This window comes from Rhinopithecus roxellana, chromosome 7 (assembly GCF_007565055.1).
Source record: "Rhinopithecus roxellana isolate Shanxi Qingling chromosome 7, ASM756505v1, whole genome shotgun sequence".
NCBI classification, from domain to species: domain Eukaryota; kingdom Metazoa; phylum Chordata; class Mammalia; order Primates; family Cercopithecidae; genus Rhinopithecus; species Rhinopithecus roxellana.
This window is the reverse complement of record NC_044555.1, coordinates 128,266,779-128,290,826: the sequence shown is the minus strand read 5'-3', so window position 1 is coordinate 128,290,826 and position 24,048 is coordinate 128,266,779. Positions and strand designations below refer to the sequence as shown.

Genomic DNA, 24,048 nt, shown 5'->3' with positions numbered 1-24,048 from the left:
TACAAAAAAAATTAGCCGGGCATGGTGGCGGGCGCCTGTAGTCCCAGCTTCTAGGGAGGCAGAGGCAGGAGAATGTCGTGAACCCGGGAGGCAGCAGAGCTTGCAGTGAGCGGAGATCACGCCACTGCACTCCAGCCTGGGCGACAGAGCGAGACTCTGGCTCAAAAAAAAAAAAAAAAAAAAAAAAAAAAAAATCTAGACCTTTTCTGCTTGCTTGCTACTATTGGCTGTGCAAAAAAACAAAAACAAAAATAGTACAATGAATGTATGTTAGGAGGTGAAATAAACTAAAAGGAAATGTATTTCTAGCTTCAGTACAGCGTGTTGACTATCATCACTGTGTAATGTGGCTTAAGGCTTGTTCTGAATTACTGAAATGAAATCCAGGCTGTGTGAAGAGTTCTGTTCCAGCATTTTTTTTCAGGCTGCTTGCAGTAGTTTTTAATGTGGTGTTTGGAAAATGCAGGTTATTGGGTAGAAAGTCTCAATGTATGTGAAAAGAGTCTTTGCAGAAAAGGCTTTTTATAGCAGATTATGGCATGCAGATGTCATGATAAATGTATATATCCTGAGGAAGGCAGGAATGAGTATTTTTAAAAGAGTTTTAATAAGTTGAGAAGGAAATGAGACGTCTTCCCCCCACATACACACTGACTTTTGCCATGAAACATAGATTGGCTCCTAAAATCTTAAATTTTAAGGTACCGCCTACAGTTACCTTATCATTAAGAAAGACCTTGGTCAGTCTTGAAGGATTTTATAGGCTTGGAAATTTGGTATCAATGTATTGTCATTATGGGTCAATAATTCAGATTGATTTTGATATATGAGTTAATATGGAAGTACTCAGTCCAGATGTTATTCCCTTTCTATCATACCACCCCACAAAAGTAAATGAATCAAACCTCATTCTTACGTAAATAATGTCAAAATCTTTTTATTTTTATGCAAATTATGTCCCATTTTATAGTAGGAATTGATCATCTCTGCTACATTAGCTACAGTTCTTTCAAAACGTTAAAACTTCGGTAAAATATGTAATTTTTTTTTTACCGAACAAAACCAACTGGTTGGTTTTGTTCAAGTGAACTTTTTTCTCTCCACATCCGGCAGTGTTTTCTTGAGCCTTTGAATTCTTTGTGAGCAGGGACTGATGAGTAATATACATATATTCATATCCTTTTTCTCACCCATGGCACCTTGAATAGTTCTAAAGACATAGCACTGGCTCAGTAAGTCATTATTGTTTTACTAAACAATATGTCATCTCATCCAAGTATCTAGTGAGATATTGCTCCATAGAACAGTTGATCCTAAATTACCCTCCAACATAAAAATGGATTCATCTGGTCAATAAACATTGAAAACTGAAAATTGTCACTAGAAAACATCCAGCTCCGTAGTGGAGTGTACATTGTACATGGAGATACTGTACTAGGTCTAGGAGCTCTGGCAAAAGGATTAGGCTTATGTACTGCCATCAAGGTTCCTATAGTCTGTTACTCAAAAGAAGCCATTTAGGTACATTATCATGGAAGTCAACTACACCTACTCTGCAACCAAATTGCCTAGATTCAATTCCTGGTTTGGCCATTTACTGGAAGACCTTGTGTGAGTCCCTTAATCTCTTGGGGCTCCACTTCCTCATCTGTGAAATGAGATAATACTCACGTTGTATGATTATTTTGAGGCTTAAATGAGTTAATACATGTAGAGTACTTAGAACAGAACCTGGTACATACTAAATACTGTGTAAATGTATCATAGAAACCAATAAAACCCAAATCCAGTAAAATCTATCAGTAGTAACTCTGCCATAGAACAGAAAAATTTTGTCTTGAATCTTGACCTCAAAACCCTCATGACCATGAAACCATAAAAGCTAAATAAGCATTTTCTTTAAGAGATCATTAAACCATTCTTTTTATTTGAAGGGGGAAGGGAGGAATGTACAGTTTTTCTTTTCCCATTTCTTCATATGATTTTAAGAAGTAACTATTAAATCACTAAGAGAGGTCTGAAAAATGTAACTTTAGTAAAAAGTAGTCATAACTCCTACCCCTGCTCTTAACCCAGCCCCAAGGATTCTGGAACTTACTAATATCTAGGCTCAACCAACCCTTCTAAATAAAAGAAAAAAACATACTAAATGTTAGTCAAGAGCTGTGCCCCAAGGTAACAATCAAATTGAACAATTTAAGTGGCACGCCATGCCATGCCGTGGAGAATAAATACACAACTGAAGATTAAAGGAAGACCTTTTTGTTAATCCCTGTGTGGTATGATCTACTGCTTGGTTTTGGGTCTTACGGAATAAATCTACTTCAGCAAATAAGTTTTTGAAGACTCAAAAGAAGTAATTGATTTTGAGGGTTACCAGGGAGTAGAATGTGAATGAACTTGAATTTCTATTCAAAATGAATAAAGCCCCAGAACAAAGTCTGACTTAGTCCACTGTTATATTTGCTTAAGGGTGAAAGGTTTGCCTCTAATAGTGTGGAGAGACCATTGAGAGCTAATGAAAGAGCCCCCAGCAGTGCCTGGTATATTACCATGTGACAGTAAGTGCCACCACTGGATCCAGGAGATCTCTGACTTTCACCAGAAGCTCCACGAGAGAACTTAAATTAAAGTTGCAGATTGAACATGCCAAATGTGAACATTTAAGATCCGAAATGCTCTAAATCTGAAACTTTTTGAATACCAACCTGATGCTTAAAGAAATGCTCATTGGAGCATTTCAGCTTTTGGGTGTTCGGTTTAGGGATGCTCAAACCATAAGTATAATGTGAATATTAAAAAAAAAAAAACCCAAACACTTCTTGTCCCAAGCATTTTTGATAAGGGCTACTCAACATGTGTCATATACTGTGTAGCTTTTTCTTCCATGGTGGTGGCACACTTTTGGCTCTTACACCAACTTACATTGCTTCTTACTAAGATGCCCCTAAAGACTCCAAAAGAGAGGCAGCCATTTTGTTTACCCATTAGGGTAGTCCAGAGTCCTTGACACTCTGGGCTCACCATTCTGAGCCTGGGTGGGTCGACAAGGCTGGGGCCCCAAGGCCTGGGCAGTGCTAGCATTATTGCTGTTTTATCTAGGGGGATGAGGCTTTGCAGGGGAGACCTGTTTCTTTAGGTCTTGAAAACTCTTCCCTTTATATTAGGGCCTCATCCCACTAAAACAGATTTGCTTTCCAGATTCTGAATTCCCTTCATGTGAAATAGTGCATGGTGGTCTGACTAGTGGTTATGAGACAAAAGACAGATTTTTTTCTAACTTTAATATTTTATGTGTCCTTTCTCTTTCCATTTTTCTTATAACTTCCTCATCTCTCTTTTCAGTTCTGATATTATTTAGTGTTTCTGTAGGACGTTACAGCTGAGTTCCCTGTGACCATTTTTAGTAGTTACACAACAAATCATGTACAGAGCATGAGCCAGCACTTAGCCAAATAATGAAATGGAAGAACTCTGCCAAACTCAGCATCATAATTTTCCTTAATACAACTCTACTGTGTCATTTAGTATGGTCTCTTTTTAAAACTTGAGCCTCCATCAGTCTATTTTAGGGGAGGGTACTACAAGGTCTATTGCATAAATGATTTGACTTGCAATTGAACTAAGAATACAATGAACCATTTCCTAGAGTTATTTTTTAAAAGAGTGAGAAAGGGCTTCTTTGAAAAAAAAAAAAGAGTGTTTTCTGAATATAACTATCTTGGGTCTAAAATTTTTGCTCATTTCCTAAAGTCCTTTACCACTTTGGAAATGCTTTGTATTTTGTAGAACAGGTTTTGTATTCTAATATAGAAATTCTTAACTTGCCTTGCTACCTAAATTCAAATGCATTCCAGAATAATCGCTGGCACATAGTAGGTGTTCAGTAACTATTTGTTGACCCCATAGCTTTCTGCATTTCTTCTTACTAGGGCATTGTCTCCTGTTAAGCATAATATTCAACAAATGTCACGCGCTATTCAGTGATTTTTCATTTCGTAGCCACTTGCATAACTTTTACCTCTTTAAAATCTAGCCATTTTGCAGTCTCATCAATGTGGAACCCAACTAAAACTAAAGTAGAAAATAACCAGTGCCTAAGATTACAGTTTCCTGTCATCTGGCAGGGAAACATGATACATCTGGGAAATCTTTTCATCACAAATGCTTGATAAGGTACAGTACTGGAATCTGATGTTGTGAGGTGACTGTCAGCAAGTTGCTTGATCTCTTTGGCTTTGGCTTTGGTTTTCTTATCTATCAAATGTGAGAGCAACACTCAGTGATCCTATGGTCCCTTCCAACTCTAAGACTTCTGTGATCCTATGCTTCTCAAGCCACCTCCCCCCTCCAGTCCTGTTTGCTCCTTTATAAAAGGAGAGGGAGACATGTAGGGAAGTCTTAACAATCTGTGGCTTTAAAGGAATGAACTTTTAGCTGTCCAGCAAATCTGGCTATCCAGAAAAGGCCATTCCTCTAGGGTATATTGGTTAGCCAAAATTTTACTGTACATTAATACATAGTTAGGACTAATTTAGTGCCTAGGAAAACATTTGGGAATGGTTAAAACTGTGGAAAAATCTTAATTCTTGGTAGGGAATGTTGACTTTAGTGTATACAATTACCATTTTATTGTTAACACATATTCCCCCCTTTTAGGCTAGAGCCTTGTTTGGGATGAGGGGAATGGATGTGCGCATGCATCACGTAGGAGCCTGATTGTTTATTTTTTCTCCTGACACTACTAATCCCCTGTTCCTGTTCCTAAGGGTACTGCTGATAAGTGATATCCAAAGTAACACTCCAGAGCAGGTGAAGTGCATTGCCGGGCTGCCCTGCATCCCAGCATCTGTTCCCTGTGGTGGTATCTGCCTCCAAAAGTCTGTGTTTGCAGAACTGGTGGGTACTTATACAGAAGAATACACTAATCCTCTGATATTGACTCCAAAAGAGGAGGGTGGGGCAGAAAGAATGAGGAGACAGGAACTTTTAATTAGCTGCTAGAATGCTATACCTAGCCCCAATCCTTTCTAAGCATTGAAGAAAACAAGTGACCGGATGGAATCAGCTCTTCTACACCCCAAATAGTTTCACCTTATAAAACTAGATGAAATGAAGTCCCATTTCTCTGGAGAGGTCGGCCAGCCCAATCTGACTTGAGTAATGTTTCCATCGTTCTTCCTTTCCTTCCTCACGAACTTCCAGTCGTAGCCACATGTGTACTGCCATATGGTGTCCCAATTTGTTTCCTTCCTTCCTTCCTTCCCTCCCTCCCTCCCTCCCTCCCTCCCTCCCTCCCTCCTTCCTTCCTTCCTTCCTTCGTCTCACTCTGTCACACAGTCTGGAGTGCAGTGGTAAGATCTCGGCTCACTGCAACCTTCATCTCCCAGGTTCGAGCAATTCTCCTGCCTCAGCCTCCTGAGTAGCTGGGACTACAGGCACACGCCACCATGCCCGGCTAATTTTTGTATTTTTAGTAGAGATGGGGGTTTCACCATACTGGCCAGGCTGGTCTCGAACTCCTGACCTCGTGATCCGCCAGCCTTGGCCTCCCAAAGTGCTGGGATTACAAGCGTGAGCCACCACACCTGGCAGCTGGTGTCCCAGTTTCTGCCTGATGTTTAAGCCCCTCTAAATTCTGGCCACACACATACTCCTGTGCACCTGACCTTATTTCCCACAATTTCCCAACCCCATTCTGAGATGCAGTGATATGTCCTGTACTCTCCTACAGGTTTTGTTCATTTCATTGAACTTACTTAGGATGCTCTCCCTTTGTTTGACCACTTAAGTCCAGCCCCTTTCTTGAAAATTTAACCAAAGTCCCACCTCTTTCATCAAGTGTTCCATGAACACTCTGTGCTTTAGTACTCCCAAGCCTTGGAAAGCCTTCACATACCCCTCAAGTTTAAAATTACTCATATTCTGCCCGGTAGAATATGTTAACTTTGCCTTCTGCACAGCTCTTGGCACAGAACAGAAGACACCGTAGATATCCTTCTAAACCTTGATTTGGGGTTAGGGTTGAAAGGACAGCCTTGTAGTCAATGTGATTCAGAAGAAGATGTGCTTCTGTTCCAGTCCGGCAAAGACAAACACTGATGGTTGAGGCTATTAGTAGGGCGTGCATGGTGGGCACATGAAGGTAGTCTCCTCTACTGCATTTCATGGCTCACCCTGGATAGTTATCTGTAAAAGGATTTTGAGATATTCGAGCAATTTATGTGTGTGAGAGAGAGACTCCAGGAGGGAAGGGGGTGTGGGGGAGGAATGGGTGTTTACAGGGTGGGAGTTGGTGCGCCTTGTTTGTTTTGGGTCATGTGATGTTCACCTCCCTCCTCTCCCCTGTCCCAGCATGTATCTTTTATCTAATCTACGTCTTCAGGAGGCAGTCCAGGCTTACTAATTGTGATCAATTACAACTCATTCTTAAGTGAATGGCCAAGTCTTCAGTGTCAGTGTGATAGAAGCAATTTCTGTCTCTATTTTAGCCCCACCACTACTATCTTTTTTTCTTTTCACACATTAGGTAAACCCCACAGCCCAGTGTACCCATGCCCTGTTGAAGATGATCTACTGCTCCCACTGCCGGGGTCTCGTGACTGTGAAGCCATGTTACAACTACTGCTCAAACATCATGAGAGGCTGTTTGGCCAACCAAGGGGATCTCGATTTTGAATGGAACAATTTCATAGGTGAGCAAGTGATTAACATATTTGCATTGCTAGAGATAGCTTAGCTTCCAGTCACAAGGAATGTTGTAATTGGCAGCTATGAAATTTGTTTGTTTTAGTGTTATTTAGTGTTTGTCAGAATCCTGACTATGTAGATCATATTCAACTACTTTGAGTATAGTAAAAACATTACTACAAGTGAATATTCCCTTGAACTAATGGTGGCATTTCTGAAGGTAATAGGTACAGTGACTGCCAGGTTTTAATAACGAGAAAATGCTTTTTTCTCAGAGACAGTCTCTTTCTGTTACCTAGACTGGAGTATAGCAGCAGAGTCATAGCTATGTGTAACCAGAAACTCCTGGGTTCAAGCGATCCTCCCACCCTCAGCCCCCCAAAAGCCCTGGGATTATAGGCATGAGCCACTCCCTGAGAAAGTGCCTTTTTGATATTTTCCCCCTAAAAGTCAGTTGTGTTTATGATTATAGGCTTGTATCCAAGTAAATGCTGGAGTACAGTCCTCATGGAGTTGTGAAAGTGGCTTTTAAAATGTTATATCTGTTACACTGCAACCAAATCTTCTGCAAACGGGCCAGATATGTATTTGTTATTTGGATCAGGTGAAATCTGATTGAGAAATTTAGGGATTCTGTTTCTGTACACGATTTAGCAATAGTAGTCTGCTCTGGTGAGAGTGGAAGGACTTTAGCCCTGAGAATGTAAGGGATACATATTCCTGCATATATCTTCCACCTAGAAAACCATTCTCAGAGCCCAGACAGCAATGTAAATGAAGTGGCCAATTGCTGAGAGGGTTAGTTATGATTTTGGGGAAAGGACAAATTAAGGAGAATTTAAATGTCCAGTTGTCAATTACTTTGATGCCTGAAACAACAGTGACCAGTGTTGAAGTTCCTTATGCTGAGTATTAGTAGGACCGCACACACATACTAACAGCTCACAAAAGGAAACTCACATTTTTCCCCACCCCAGTCACCTTTGCATAATTGCCAAATTTGAATGTCTTTATAAGCACCTATTTTTCACTTATTTGTCCAAATCATGGGAACATGCATGCAGTTTGCTGGCTTGTTTTTTTGGGGGGAAGTGAGGGGTGTTAAGGTTGGGGAATGCTTTTTAGTCTGTGTGAGAGCTAATTACCATATTAACTCCGTTTGAAAGTGCATCAATAAATTGGCTCCAACAGATTCTTAAGAACACTGACACAGGGGGGAAAAAAGATGTGAATATTAAGCACTTCAGCACAATTGTAGCCTAAATAGCTCAAAGCTAGAAGACCTGAAAAAATCTTCTACACACAGAAAAGCAGAATCTCATGAAAGGGAAGGCATAAGACCAGCAACGACACACAGGCCAAATGGCACATCATGCCCAGAATGAAGCCATGGGAGAAATTGTTGATTCAAAGTATTTCTCATGGAAGTAAAAACCCATAGCATTTCCAGATCTAAAGTCGCTGTTTTTGTTTTTTTCTCTGTCTCTTTTATCCCATGCTCATCCCCACACCCAAATGTCAAGTTTGCAGTTCTCTTTTGCTAAGTTGAATTTTTAAAGAAAGTTCATGATCCTCTTCAATTTCCCCTATAATTCACTGTTTCTGCAGGCAAAGTAGTAGAATTTGCCATATGGTACAAAAAAAATGTATGATGACAGTGATCAAATTTTGCTAACTTCTCTACACACACATTGGGAATGGAACACAGAAGGGCATGGCTTGCCACTATTTTGATATTCTAATATGTCTAGCAGCAGCTATAACTAAACTCATATCCTTATATTAAAATACAAATGCTCCTACGTATTTTTCCTAGAGTTTACAGGTCCATATCAAATCAAAACCACACTCTGGCTTTCTCAATTGATGTTTTAAATCAGTTACTGTGAAACAAAGAGGACTTAAGTTGCTGCTGTTCTTGTTGTGCGTTTTTAAAATTACATTTGTTGTCTTTGGAGAAAAAAATTAAACCCAAGTAGAAGTTGATAGGATTTCTGAATCGATTTTTCCCTAGTTATTTTAAGTGATAACTTTTTGGAGGGATGAGGTATATAGTTGTATCTAAACTTTGTTTTTAATGGGTATACTATTCTTTATTTCTAATAAGCAGATATAAAAGACCAGGAGTAATAGACATTGTTAATCTCCAGTGCTTTTTCATGAATTTTTCACAAGGGTTTAATTAATCTGCTTTGTGGTTGTAGAATTCAGTCCCAATTTACATGCCTCTGCTGTAAATTCTTTATTTCTTGTCTCTCCCTTTTTTTTCCTCTTTGCAAGGAATTTTTCTTTCCCCTTTAAATGACTGCAGCTAATGAATGGTCAAGGGCTTTTTCCCCCTTCTTTAAATCAGATCTTGGGGTTAGGTCGGGAAACTGCCTTTTGTTCTTCCAGTCAGGTCGTGAGGCTGAAGATGTGGGTTTCTGATTATTGGCAGCACAATGCAAAAGGAATCGCTTTCCCTAGTGAGAAGGGGATGCTTTGTTGCTGGGGGTGTGGGGGGAGACTCAGTGCCAGTGTCTTGAGCACTGAAATCATGCAGTTGGACTAGACCCTTTAAGAGACTAAGGATGAACCGGTTTTGCAAATCTGTCTTCTTGTTGCCATGCTCTTCCTCTCCTCTCTTAACTGCATCTGCAACTGGCCATGAATTGAGACCCTGCAGTAAATGTTGAAGTCTTGTCAACCTTTTATCAGGATGGATCCAAATAGTTAAAACACCTTGGAACTTGGTTTTATAAGAGGCTGGTTTATATGAAACCTTCACTTGGAAAAACAAACCAAATATCTGCCTTGCCCCTACCAACAAAAGTCAGTTTCTGGAGAATCATAAATTACGCTAAAGTGCACCTTGTTCTCCATCACATACTGTAGCTGTGTTAACATTCATTTGACTCAGGGCCAACCCTATTAATGTCGCATGTTGCTGCCAGTGGGAATTTAGTATGGGGATTGCTGGCGGGGGCTCCAGCCAGGTCCTGACAGGAGCCAGTCGGATATCCCACAAACAAGGGCCCCGTGGCTCATATCAGCCAGAGGAAAACCCAACTCCAAACCAGTCATCTTTGGCTTTCTCTTGAGGCTTCTTATCAGGGCTGGCTGCTGTTACAGAAGAGCCAATTGATAGCCAATCATGACTTCCTCCAGGGTTAGAGGCAGCTTTGGCTCCCGGGCTGCAGACTGCAGGCAGAGTGCTCTTCAGTCGCATTCTTCAGCTACGCAGCATGCAACGCCATGGCACCGGCCCCAACAAAGGCCCAGCTTCCCCCTCCATTCCCAGGCTCTTGTGTATAGCTGGCTGGCTCAGAGTTTACAAAGACGCCAAAGAGCCAGAAGAATTGGGGTTTATGTTTCCTTTTAGTCATTCACAAACACATTAGTGATCTGGCCATTCCTCGCCGCTAGGGGAATAAGGAGATACAAAATGCACTGGGTGTTGTTGTTGTTGTTGTTGTTGTTGTTGTTTAAACGTATGCATTTTAGATGTTTATTATCTGTCTATTCATAATCTTTTTATTGGGAGCAGGTGATTTCTTCTCAGCTTACGAAGGAATATGCTTTCTGTACATGGCAGCCCTGATGATTTGACAATGATGAACACATTTAAGTTGTGCTCCACTTGTTTACAAAAGTCTCCTTTTGCTAGCACATCAAAAGCATTTTTTTCTCTCCTCTAGTACAATGGTATATTCATGCTTTCAGCCCTTACTTAGAGTTAGAAGCATCACTTGATTGGCGCTTACCACAATGCATTCTGAAACTTCATTTGTTATTACTGTTTTAAAAATTGCATTTCACGGAAATCTATTTGTGGTTTGTGACATCGGAATTGTAGTTTAGAGAAATGACCCCATGCATTCAAATGTTGTGTAGCATTTGTTCTAGGTTGAAGGTGAAAGGTTGATGACCAGATTTGGTTTCATTGATATGCTGATGCCTATGCTCCTTTCCACTAGAAAGCTTAGGTAGAAGCTCAGCTGGGGGCTGCAGTTGTCAGCGGTGTTCTTTGGAAAGGGCACAATCTTCCGGAAACTAGCCCTTCTTTCTAGTAACCATCCTTGCACTACCTGAAGGTGATAGATAATGTTGGTCTAACTCCTTTCTTGCCATGCACTAAGCACTAGGGTGTAAAGCGGTGATAAACAAGTTTAAAAGTTCACTGTTTGTCATTAATGAAGCATCCTTTTTGTCATTTGGGGTTTTCATTTCGAAGTTCTTCTAATTTTGTAAAACAGGTAGCAGGCAAAAATACTAAGCCTCATACTCCTTAGAAACATGTATGGCAAGAAAACAAAGACAGTGTATTTTATTGAAGCGATTCAGTGCTTACTGGAAAATGCTAGACTACTCCAGAGTCTAAAGCAGGATAATCGGTGAAGATACATACTGTGAGCCCACTAATTTTGTATACTGTGTCTTGTGTCATCTTTTCACTTTGGAAAAAAAAAGGAGGTACATGCTTTAAGATCAATTGAGGCCATTGTATTTGCAATGAGAAGTTTTTCTTAATACAAAAATTGGATTATTCAAAGTTTTATTATTTGAAAAGTCATTAGAATTCCTAGGAACCCTTTCATTTATATTTTCCAATGGTGCACTCAAAGATCTGAGGGGTTTTGTTTTTAAAAATGAAAGAAAAGAATTAATATGCCAGCATCTTAACTGATTTATGTTTTTGACTCTTATAAATGGAATGTGAAACGAAAAGATCCTAGGGAAGTCTCTGGGAGAACTGGCATGTTCTTTTGCCTCCAGCCTTAGGTTTGTCTTCTGGGAGCTAACTAAGCCTTACAGTGACAGTGGCTGACACACGAATAATCAGTATTGAGGAAAGTTCCTGATTTGGTTTCCTTGCTGTAGAACTAAGCCTTCATCTGGCCATTTCACACTTCAGAGAGCTAGTGTTACATAGTGACTAAATGCAGTTTGGTGTAAGGGAAATAGATATAAAAACATAAAAACAAGAATTCATTATGATCCATGTCTTACTTCCCCCACCCCCATTCAGGAAACAGGAAAAAAAAAAAAAAACTTAGATTGATTTACCCAAGGCCAAACTAATGATTGACTTTTTATGCTGTGTTGTTCTTCCCCAAACCTCATATTAGATGCTATGCTGATGGTGGCAGAGAGGCTAGAGGGTCCTTTCAACATTGAATCGGTCATGGATCCCATCGATGTGAAGATTTCTGATGCTATTATGAACATGCAGGATAATAGTGTTCAAGTGTCTCAGAAGGTAATGAAGGCAGGATGCTGGAAAGGGAAGCTGGGGAACCACCCCTCCCCCGCCCGCCCCGCCTCACGTTGGCATGTGACTTCCCTAACATGACTACACTTACTCCAATGCAGGTTTTCCAGGGATGTGGACCCCCCAAGCCCCTCCCAGCTGGACGAATTTCTCGTTCCATCTCTGAAAGTGCCTTCAGTGCTCGCTTCAGACCACATCACCCCGAGGAACGCCCAACCACAGCAGCTGGCACTAGTCTGGACCGACTGGTGAGCATTTTGGCAGGAAGGGCCGTGTTTAATGACAGTGAACTGAAAACTCTTGCTCAGAATGAATTTTTAGCTGGAAGGCTGACAAGTGTGGGTCTTTCGGGTGTCACTTTTCAAGCAAATAGGATGTGGATGTCAGTCAATCTGCCTGTCCCATTTTCTAGCTCAGAAAGTTCCTGGGTAGTCAAGGAGTTATGATACAGTAAGTCTTGTCACAAAACTTCTCTTTAGATTCACCATGCATTTACTGAACATCTACTATGTGTCCATCACTGTGCTAGGCACAGAGAAGCTCAGAGAAATAAGGCAGATCCTTGTTCTCAAAAGGTACCAACAAGGAGGCAAAGAGGGAGAAGTAGATGTTCCAGGTTTATTAACATAAAATGATGTTTAGTAAACGCTGAGACGGGAGAAGAGTGAATAACTGTAGGCAAATTGCTTTATCCACAGTAATATGCTACAAAAATGTAAGAAAGTATTACTACAGTAGTAGGAACACAGAAGAGGGAGTCTGAGGAGACAGGGATGGAGAGAAAGAGCAACAGCAGCTATGTTTCACAGAGTGCATAATATATGCGCTTTATCCTGACTCTAAAAGCCTTAGGAGAAGAGACTGCGTATTATCTTTGAGCCTACAGGGCATGGAACCTGGTAGGCCTCAGATGGTACTTACAATGAGGTGCACGAGGGATCTAGGCCACTCCTTTGGAACTTATATTTCAACTATTCATTTGAGTGGTTTTGTACTTCTAAGATATAAATTGGAGTTGCATCTTCCTCTTCTAACTAAAGTTGAAAATGAATTGCATATCACTCTGGAGATACTTTGGAAATGGCCAGAAGGCACATTTGTAGGTAGTTTTGTCTTGTCTTACAATGATCCTTTTTTTGTTGTTTCATAATTAGGTTACTGATGTCAAGGAGAAACTGAAACAGGCCAAGAAATTCTGGTCCTCCCTTCCGAGCAACGTTTGCAATGATGAGAGGATGGCTGCAGGAAACGGCAATGAGGATGACTGCTGGAATGGGAAAGGCAAAAGCAGGTTAGTGTCTGTTGAATGAATTTGAAGTCTGTCCCTTCCTAGATGCCTGGGTGACCTTCAGAGAGGGTTCTCGCAATTGTCACCCGAGGCATCAGGAAGCAATTCACAGTAGGTAGCAACAACATGGAAGGCTTCTAGGCATTCTTAGGAACAGGCTTTGCACTGGGAGTATTGAGAAGGCACCCAGTTACTTACAAAGAGTGCTGAGTCAAAAGTTTGACAGTAGTTATAGTCTCGTATTAGGGCCGTTCCAATAGTGTCATTATTTTAAAAATATTTGATGCCCGTTGCTCTTTGCCCAATGGCCTAGCCTAATAAATAACCAGTTCTCAAAGGTTCCATTCTCTGACTTGAAGCCCTGTGTCCCTCCCTTAGACACTCAGTAAGTTAGAGAAGTACCCATACTTTTGTTTGTTTGTTTGTTTGTTTGAGATGGAGTCTCGCTCTTTTGCCCAGACTGGAGTGTAGTGGCACAATCATGGCTCACTGCAACCTCCGCCTCCCGGGTTCAAGCAGTTCTCCTGCCTCAGCCTCCTGAGTAGCTAGGACTACAGGTGCCTGCCACCATGCCCGGCTAATTTTTTTTGTTTTTTTTGTATTTTTAGTAGAGACGGGGTTTCACTATGTTAACCAGGATGGTCTTGATCTTCTGACCTTGTGATTCGCCCTCCTCAGCCTCCCAAAGTGCTGGGATTACAGGTGTGAGCCACCACACCTAGCCAGTACCCATACTTCTTTACTTCAACCCACCAACCTCCTCAAGAGGGATAGCTTCCTTTCTTCCTTCTTCCTTCCTTCCATCCTTCCTTCCACAGAGTATCACTGTCAACCTGCTAGAATGCAGTGGCGAAATCTCGGCTCTCTGCAACCTCACTGCAATCTCAGCTCACTGCAACCTTTGCCTCCTGGGTTCAAGTTAATCTTCTGTGTCAGCCTCCTGAGCATCTGGGATTACAGGCGCACACCCACCACACGCAGCTCATTTTTATATTTTCAGTAGAGACAGGGTTTTGCTATGTTGGCAGGGTTGGTCTTGAATGCCTGACCTCAAGTGATCCACCCACCTCAGCCTCCAAAAGTGCTGGGATAGCTTTCAAGAAGGTTTCCATCAAATTGGAGAAATGAGGAATCTACAGGAACAAGAAAGATTAGAGTTCATTAGGAATTGAAGAACTTCCATCTAATTTTGCTTGGTGGAAATACTAGAATCTAGCAGAAATATTTGATAATCTCTTGTATAATCTTGATAATCTTCAAGCCTGTAATCCCAGCACTTTGGGAGGCAGACAGATAAAATCTTTTTGCTTTACGAATCTTCTTACTGGGGTCATTTTACATTCCAGGTACCTGTTTGCAGTGACAGGAAATGGATTAGCCAACCAGGGCAACAACCCAGAGGTCCAGGTTGACACCAGCAAACCAGACATACTGATCCTTCGTCAAATCATGGCTCTTCGAGTGATGACCAGCAAGATGAAGAATGCATACAATGGGAACGACGTGGACTTCTTTGATACCAGTAAGCATTTGTGGTTTGAAAGTACAAGTTGCTCCTTGTATGCCTTCTGATGAGAACAAGTGGAATGAAATTTCTATTCCATTTTTTTTAAACTAGGTGATGAAAGTAGTGGAGAAGGAAGTGGAAGTGGCTGTGAGTATCAGCAGTGCCCTTCAGAGTTTGACTATAATGCCACTGACCACGCTGGGAAGAGTGCCAATGAGAAAGCCGACAGTGCAGGTGTCCGTCCTGGGGCACAGGCCTACCTCCTCACTGCCTTCTGCATCTTGTTCCTGGTTATGCAGAGAGAGTGGAGATAATTCTCAAACTCTGAGAAAAAGTGTTCATCATCAAAAAGTTAAAAGGCACCAGTTATCACTTTTCTACCATCCTAGTGACTTTGCTTTTTAAATGAACGGACAACAATGTACAGTTTTTACTACGTGGCCGCTGGTTTAAGAAATGCTGACTTTGTTTTTTCATTCAGTTTTGGGAGGAAAAGGGACTGTGCATTGAGTTGGTTCCTGCTCCCCCAAACCATGTTAAACGTGGCTAACAGTGTAGGTACAAGAACTATAGTTAGTTGTGCATTTGTGATTTTATCACTCTATTATTTGTTTGTATGTTTTTTTTCTCATTTCGTTTGTGGGTTTTTTTTTTCCAACTATGATCTCACCTTGTTTCTTACAAGCAAACCAGGGTCCCTTCTTGGCATGTAACATGTACGTATTTCTGAAATATTAAATAGCTGTACAGAAGCAGGTTTTATTTATCATGTTATTAAAAGAAAAAGCCCAACAAGCAGTAAAATTTCCATTTCTCCCTGTTATTTTAGTTGCCTTATCTGGAGAGACGTGGAGGTGATTTTCTTTTTTTTAATTATTATTAAGTTAGGACAGAATGTGAGGACACGAGCAGGCTTCTGAGCCACTTGTCAGATTGTATTCAAAGCATCAATCCAAGAAGAAGGTTATACGTCCTTCATTTATAGGTGGTAATTGGAAGAGACTGCAGATTACTGCTTTGAATGAGTTGAATTACATAAGCTAAGATCACTGTAGGTCCATTTCCTGAACCCACTTATATATAAACTGTAACCCATTTAGAAAAAGATTCTGGATATCCTCCCCCTTGAAGGATAGAAGGCGTTCAGGATGTCCCAGTTATCACATGTTCACACTTGGGTTTGGGGGTGTTTTTAAAAACCAGGCAGGTTAGCTAGCCCACCGTGTGCTAGTTTTCATGTTCACACTGACCCTATTTGAATTAATATCCCAATGGCAGCAATAAATGACCAGCAATCTCACTTGATCCCCCTTGTTAGAGTGGTCCAGATTTCAAACCCAACTATGTACAGGGAGCTGTCTGGGAGCTAGCCAGAACTGGGGTACAGCCTGGGCTCAGGGAATAGCTGTCAACACTCGGGTAAAGTTTTTGTCTGTGCATGCGTATCTCCATTTGTTTTGGGAACCCAGTTTTTGTTTTAAGAGAGTATAAGGTGTCTCATTTGAGTCTTTTTCTTACCCGGCCCCCTCTTAACAGTAAAACAAAGGACTTGCCATGGTTCACAGCAATGTGCTGCGATCCAAGATATCAGCCAAGGAGCCCACTTAGGGGAGAACTAGGTGTCCAGATTTTTGTACGTGTTGTTTTTCTTCGGGGGTGGGGCGGGGTGGGAGTAGGTAGAGCTGAGAAGACTACAAATTAGCAGTGACCTTTAGCCATGTGGGTGAAGTGACAAAGGCCATGGCCATATCTGTTGTCCCAGGCCAAAGACTAACAACTGCCTTGGCCCCTTGGGAATCCCTTCCTTGTGTCCTTACCAAATGATAGCTCATAAAACTCTGATAATGTAACAAATCACTTTCAAAGGAGTTCCCAGAAGTCTTCAGAAAGACTAAAATTCTGTAAGTCTCTTCCTGCTTTAGACAGCCATTAAGATCCCAACTAATTTTACTGAACCTAAAACCCACAAAGAGGTTGTTTGTGTTATTGTTCAATCTTCAGTTGTAAGAGTAATTCTCTATTTTTATATTGAAACATAATTACTTGATAGCTCAGGGTCTACATTTCATTCAACTTTTTACACCAAATTCTGCAGAGTGGTCAAAATGGAATATTGGGGGCTGTTGTAAACAGAGGCTTAATTTTATTAGAAGTAGTCAGTTATTTATTAAAGCATGATGTTAATAAAATAGGCATATTCTGGCTGGTGTGTATAAGTGTTTTTTTTAAACAAATCACAGAAGACATAAAATTGAAAAGGCACTCCATTTATATATGAGGGAAAATAGATTGTAAATAGCTAAGGGGCCTTGTGAGAACTTGGAAAATGTGCTGATACTTAGTAACTACCTCAGTTGTGAGGAATTTCCTTTTTAGCTTAGACTGCTATGACTTTTACTTGGTAGAAATGAATCTGGTCTCCAAAATATGGCTCAGAGAGTTATCCCCATAGACCTTGTTAGATTGTTTTTAATTTAAAACCTTGAACTGTGCCCGGCTGTTTTCTTCCAGTCAAGTTCTCTAAACCAATAACGTTTTCCGAATTAAATATTCTTGAAGGTTCTTCTGGACTCTTACTGATTTGTTTTCTTTCTTTGCATTTTTTCCTGTTACTCTTTTATTATTTAAATTGTCTCTTGTTTTTGAACTTCAACTATGAAATAAACAAATCATAGATTTTTCCATTCAGCTCTGACTGGATAACTGTTGGCTTCTAACCAGCTGGCAAACTCACCCCCACTCCCCAAAAAAGAAGAAAGGCAAGTTGAATATTTTAAAGCCTTAAGAGTTTGGAGTATGAGGTAGAATAAAAGCCTTGTTAGGAGAAGACCTGACTTTTCCAAAGTTAACAGCATGTGAAGGGCTTGTGTTTTACAAAGTCATTTATAAATTATTTTTCTTTAAAACACGTCACCTACTCTGTACCTTAAAGAAACATTTTACAACTCTTAGGTTTGTATTTTATTTCAAAAATCGTAACTAGCACCTGTTATTTTGATTAAAAGACACTGCGAAGAATTGACGTAAATTTCTAAAGTTTAGTTACTGAGTGTTCAAAACCTAACAGTTCACATGAAGTAAAAATTGTCATTTGTGATTACAGAATCAAAATAAAAATAGGTGTGAGTGGTGCTACACAAATTTCTGCTTCCCCTTTGTTAGCAGAATATGTCTGTTTACATAGCTAAAGGGTAGTAAGTTATTAGGTTACTGCAAAAGTAATTGCAGTTTTTGCCATTACTTTCAATGGCAAAATACAGTTATCTACTAGAGGAGGGTGTGTGTGTGTGTGTGTGTGTGTGTGTGTGTGTGTGTGTGTGTGTGCGTGCGCACATGCCATGATACACTTCACAAACTCAGTTTCTACTTTTTAACTTCTAAAATTCTTCTAAAATTCCTTTTTATGTATGTGAAAAATACCTGAGAGATGACATTTGGTAACAGGAATTCTATTCCATCAATGAGCCAAATGCCAAATAATATTTACTGTGTACGTAGTTTTAAATTGGGTAATATATTGACAGGGTTTAAAAAACAGAACATATATCAAGAGACTGAGTGAATTTTCCTCCCATTCCTGCTTCCATCTGCCAAGTTGTCCCCACACCCTGAGTAAGCTCTTACTAGTTACTTATGTATGTCTTCTTCCAAAGTTTATTTATGCATATACAAGCAAATATGAATAGAAATTTACTCCTTTTTGTCATATAAAAGGTAGATTTTTTTTGTTTTTGTTTTTTGAAATGGAGACTCCCTGTGTCCCCAAGGCTGGAGTACAGTGGCGCAATCTCAGCTCACTGCAACCTCCACCTTCTGGCTCAAGCAATCCTCCCATCTCAGCCTCATGAGTAGCTGGGATTACAGGTGTGCATCACCACATCCAGCTAATTTTGTATTTTTAGTAGAGACAGGATTTCACCATGTTGGCCAGGCTGGTCTCGAACTCCTAGGCTCAAGTGATACTCCCACCTCGGTCTCCCAAAATGCTGGAATTGCAGGCATGAGCCACTGCACCCATCAAAAAGGTAGTATTTTATGCTTATAATGTCCTATTTCTTGAGGTTAATGTTTTGAATATTGAGAATAGGAGACTCTGAGGATATAGCTCTGTAATTAAGTTTAGGATTCCTATTCTAAAGGCATGGCTTCTCAGTAGTAGCACATTTTGTGTTTTACTGCATTTTGACCCAGATTAATTTAAGTAGTTTTACAAGAAACAGGCATTGAATAGAGTGAGGAATAGTTTGGCATTATAGTACTATAACCCCAGAGTGTACAATTTGAATGCTCTCTGTTTTTGTTAAGGTTTACTTTTGGTAGTTTGTTTTCATATCATCACCAGTGCAGAAGACATTAGCCAAAATAGTTCGGAAGATCCTCTCAGAATACAGCATGTTAGTACCACTGTTCATGCTTAGAAATGGTTCACAGGACCTGTTGTGACCTGGAATTTACTCATATTCTATTAGAATAAAGTATGCTCTTTTTTTGAGACAGGGTATTACTCTGTCACCCAGGCTGGAGTGCAGTGGCACCATCAGAGCTCACTGCAACCTTGGACTTCTGTACTTGAGTGATCCTCCCACCTCAGGCTCCTAAGTACCTGGAACTACAGGCACACGCCACCATACCCAGCTTTTATTTTGTAAAGACAGCGTATCGCCATGTTGCTCAAGCTGGCCTTCAATTTCTGGCTTCAAGCAGTTCTCCTGCCTTGGCCTCCCATGGTGCTGGGATTACAGGCATGAGCCACCACACTGGCCTTGAAGTACTTTTAATGCTTTCAAAAGCCCAGATGCCTTGCAGCAGCATCAGCCACCACACAGAATGGAGATGAGGGTACTAGGAAAATGTGTAACTACACCTTGGTTACTGCGTCCAATGGTTTAGTCATTAGAATATGCAAATAAATTGTTCCAACTTCAGTTTTCTTGTAAAGTTGAATTTTTATGAATCAGTGTTTGAGAGACTTCTAAGTTCAGTAAAATCTAAAGAAATCAATTCCTCAGCATGAGCGTCTACATGTGCAATTAAATGTACATTCTACTCTACTTTTGACATTTCTTAAATGTTAGGAATTCTGGAAAAAAAGCACAGGGTTGTTGGAAAGACAAAGATCTTCACGCATCAATCCTACTAGATAAAAGCTGATGAAAGATAATGAGTGTGTTTAAAGAGTAAAGATAAAGGTATATGTGTGATGACCCCAGGAGGCTTTTATGATCCTATTCTCTGGTCTTTGAGGAAGCCTTTGGCAGCAACGTTCTTGCCACTCCATGTTATTCTTAATTCCTGTGTTTCTTGCATAGTAGGATTAGAAGACTGTGTGTGTGTGTGTGTGTGTGTGTGTGTGTGTGTGTACACAGACCTACCCACAGAGAGATTTATTGAGTGATTGTGTATTTTCAAACACTAAATACCAGGTAGATCTTACCCTGTCACTTATGGGCTGCCTTCCCATGGCTGTCAGTGGGGTGTGCTTGGAGAATGTAGACTCATTTTTAATAACAGTCTAAGGGAAACATAATTAAGAAGGTAAGTCTCCTGCCAAGAGAAAGTAAATACACATATATAAAATGCATACCAGAGACCAAATAGAATTTCTTAGATTTACCACTGCCTGTATGTGCTTTTCTGCATCACCACAGATAACCTAAAGCTGACTGTAACCTGCTGTTCATGGTGACTCACTGCACAGAGCATTTTGGTGCCAGGTTGGCCGAAAAGAAAGAATCACAGCCAGTGGGTGGTTTTCTGAACACACCCATTAGGATCTCTTGGTCCTCTTTCAGTGCATTTGTCTTTAAAGGTCTTTACTGTCCCCACCCGCACCTTTCTTTTAAAATGTAATGACAAACGGTTTTTACTCTGCTGTTTCAGTTCAGAACACTTTGCAACAGGATCTGGTAGCGGTAATGAACATTTAGACATTTATTATTTAAAAAGAAAGTAGTTATTTGCTGTTTATTTACTTGTAACTTCCTGACTGAGAAGTGAGGCAGGGGCTGGGCCTGGTGGCTCACACGTGTAACACCAACATTTTGGGAGGCCGAGGCAGGCAGATTACTTGAGGTCAGAAGTTCAAGACCAGCCTGGCCAACATGGTGAAACCCTGTCTCTGCTAAAAATACAAAAATTAGCGGGGCATGGTGGCGGGCAACTATAATCCCAGCTACTCGGGAGGCTGAAGCATGATAATCGCTTGAACCCGGGAGTTGGAGGTTGCTGTGAGTTGAGATCGCACCACTGCACTCCACCCTGGGCAACAGAGCAAGACTCCATCTCAAAAACTTTGAAAAAAAAAAATGAGGCAGGAAGAACTTGTGTGCCCGGCACTAAGGCTGGGCCACATCGATTCTGTTACAGAATTCTGCAGAGTAGAAGTGAGTCCATTTCACAGATGACTCAAAGGATGCAAAGAAATCAGGTAACTTGGCCAAGGGTGACACCCATATAAGAAATGCAAGAACCAGATTTGAAGCATTGGTGGGTCTGCCATCAGGCCGAACCTGCTCAAGTGCTACTTTTCCTTTGATTGCTGCTTTTCCGTTACCCCACATTGTCTGAATCATTAGGAAGGGACAAGGCTTGTCAAGCTTACCACATGTAGAGCTGCCCTGTCCCTGAGGAAGGGTCGAGTTAATGGCCATAGGAGGTGCTGATTAACTTGGCTGACCTGAGTATGGGCCAAGGAGTCCAGGGCCGCCTGGAGGCAAATCTTGATGATGAAGAGGGTTTTTGACTTCACACAGTGTGGCTCCTTGCTCTGTGGACTTCAAAGCAGAAAGAACTCCAGTGCATGCAGATTGTGTGCCATCATTGATGTGCTGGTTCTTGAAGAACTTTATTTTATTTTATTTATTTTATTATTATGTGTTTGACGCAGAATCTCACTCTGTCGCCCAGGCTGGAGTGACCTTGGCTCACTGCAAACTCTGCCTCCCTGGCTCAAGTGATTCTCGTGCCTCAGCCTCCCAAGTAGCTGGGATTACAGTCTTTCGCCACTATGTCCAGCAAATTTTCGTATTTGTGGTGTAGAGACAAGGTTTCGCCATGTAGGCCAGGCTGTTCTTGAACTCCTGACCTCAAGTGATCTGCCAGCCTCTGCCTCCCAAAGTGCTGGGATTACAGGCGTGAGCCACTGCGCCCAGCCTGAAGAAACAATTATTAACTCAAGGTATCTTGTCTACCCTTTCCAGGACAGCCTGCGAATGTGAAATTATCCATTCACAGGCTGTGTGAATGGTTCTGGGGGTGCCCTTGCAGTGACAGGGCTGAAAAGGCTGAACACTTAAAGAAATACAGTTTGTTGGGAAAAATATCGTGGTTTACATGGGAAGAATTCATACCTGCTTGATCAGCTGGGGCTCTGTGTGGGAGGTAAACACATCTTAGGATAAGTAGGGGTCAGTGAACATCATCTAGGCTTCTTAAAGAGCCCTTGACAAGACTCCATCTTAAAGTTTATACCTGGGTCAGAGATTAGACACAAAGAACAGGGATGAACAGGCACTATTCTAGAGGGGGAGTATAACAATAGGTTTTTCCTGCACAACTGGTCTTAGTGCACAGTACAAAAGATATCTACAGACAAAATCTGTGTGTTAGGAAGGAGAGATTTTAAATTCCCACTTCCTACCTAGGAAAGAAACCCAGAGCTTTTTGTTGGTTGTGTGCTGATCACGTGTCCCAGCATCCCCATAGGGCAGTATGTGCAGAACAGTATGGGAAAGGTCCTGACCTAGGAGTGCTTTGTACTCTGGGTTTGACCACCACCTTGACATAAGGTCTAGAGATGAGCAGCAAAATCAGCAGGAACTGAGGGCTCTACCTCCAAGTGAATGACAAGTGATGCCTCACTAGTCTACAAAGACAGAGACCCAAACCTATATAATTGGGGCTGTGGGGAAGTTGAATTCCTAGAACTAAAGGCACAGTACCCCCTCAGAACGAGTAAACAATCCATTTTGATAAAAAAGGAGTTCTGTCTTAATGAGCAGTGATTTATGTAATTGCTCAAATTAAAGATGCTGGCCAGGCGTGGTGGCTCACAGCTGTAATCCCAGCACTTTTGGAGACTGAGGTGGGTGGATCACTTGAGGTCAGGATTTTGACACCAGCTTGGGCAACATGGTGAAACCAAGTCTCTACCAAAAATACAAAAATTAGCCGGATGTGGAGGTGAACGCCTGTAATCCCAGCTACTCGGGAGGCTGAGGTAGGAGAATTGCTTGAACCCGGGAGGCAGAGGTTGCAGTGAGCCGAGATCATGCTACTGCACTCCAGCGTGGGCAACAGAGTGAGACTCTGTAACAAAAAAAGGAAAAAAATAAACTTTTCTTTTTTAATACTCTAGGCTGCTGGTGATCAGCTGATGCTGAACAAAATCCCTGGACTCAAAAGGTGAATCAGAGTGGAATGGGGAGAGGGCAGCACTATCTGAGGTGGCCATTGGAGCTAGGTATTCATTACTCTTCAACCCACCCTTTGGACCATCAGCCTGCACCTAAGTCAGGGCTGGATGAACCCCTGTGTGCCCAACATTGCATAGTTTGGGTTCATAAATAGGTAATTTATGTCCAACTGAAGAATTTGAAGGTGCTTGTCATGTTGAAACAGAGACTCCAAAAATAAAGTGTCCAGAGAGGCCAGCCCTTGGCTAGCAGTCATGTGGCTCTGGATGTCTGACTTCCAAAACCACAAGGAATTTGAGGCAGTCATATGATTTATGACAGGTCTGGCCCTGGCCTTTGAATAAGAGGGCAGGAGGAAAACTTGACATAGGATGGGGCCTCTGTCTCCATTGGGGAGACAAGGCTCCTCAGGAAACGTGCCAGTGAAATCACGAGCTCTGAGCTGTCTTGCAGGTCAAGGGAGAGGGGTGCACATTGGAAAGTTCAGGGTGACTTCCTGGGGAGGCAGGGCTAGAACCAGGCATGGTTGGAGGGGAGAATTTGACTAGGAAGGGAGGAGAGGGGAGGAAATTCTAGGAACTCTCATGAGCAGGACAAGTCATTAGTTCTTACTATTATGCTACAGGTTGCCTTCCACACTCAATAAAGCACTGGCTGGTTTGGAATTGTAGGAGTAAGGGCAGGGAGGTGGTACTAAGTGTGGTCTGGGCGGGGTGGTGGGATAGGTGTGGGGAGTGAGGAAGCAGAAGGGAAATGTGTCTGAAAGGCAGAGGTGATGGATTTCCTAGTACAGGACTGGTGAAGGATAGGATCAAACTATGAAGCCCTCAAAAACCAGGCAAGGCAATTTAGCATTCAAGTGGGCAGGTCCTAACACAGTTTCTTGAGTAGGACAAGA

The 24,048-nt window shown here is 41.4% G+C and overlaps 1 protein-coding gene across 2 annotated transcripts in view; it reads left to right on the top strand.

Annotated features, from left to right (window-relative positions):
- Window positions 1-15,493, top strand: part of GPC4 (glypican 4) — a 116,349-nt gene extending 100,856 nt beyond the window's left edge. The window contains exons 4-9 of one of the 2 annotated variants that reach the window (XM_010373380.2): window positions 6,530-6,695; window positions 11,799-11,929; window positions 12,043-12,189; window positions 13,096-13,232; window positions 14,576-14,751; window positions 14,848-15,493. In XM_010373380.2, coding sequence (XP_010371682.1) covers window positions 6,530-6,695; window positions 11,799-11,929; window positions 12,043-12,189; window positions 13,096-13,232; window positions 14,576-14,751; window positions 14,848-15,050 — 960 coding nt within the window. In that variant the 3' untranslated portion in view covers window positions 15,051-15,493. The remainder of the gene's footprint in view (window positions 1-6,529; window positions 6,696-11,798; window positions 11,930-12,042; window positions 12,190-13,095; window positions 13,233-14,575; window positions 14,752-14,847) is intronic. The other variant, XM_030934667.1, reaches the window with a different exon arrangement.
- The last annotated feature ends 8,555 nt before the right edge of the window (window positions 15,494-24,048 follow it).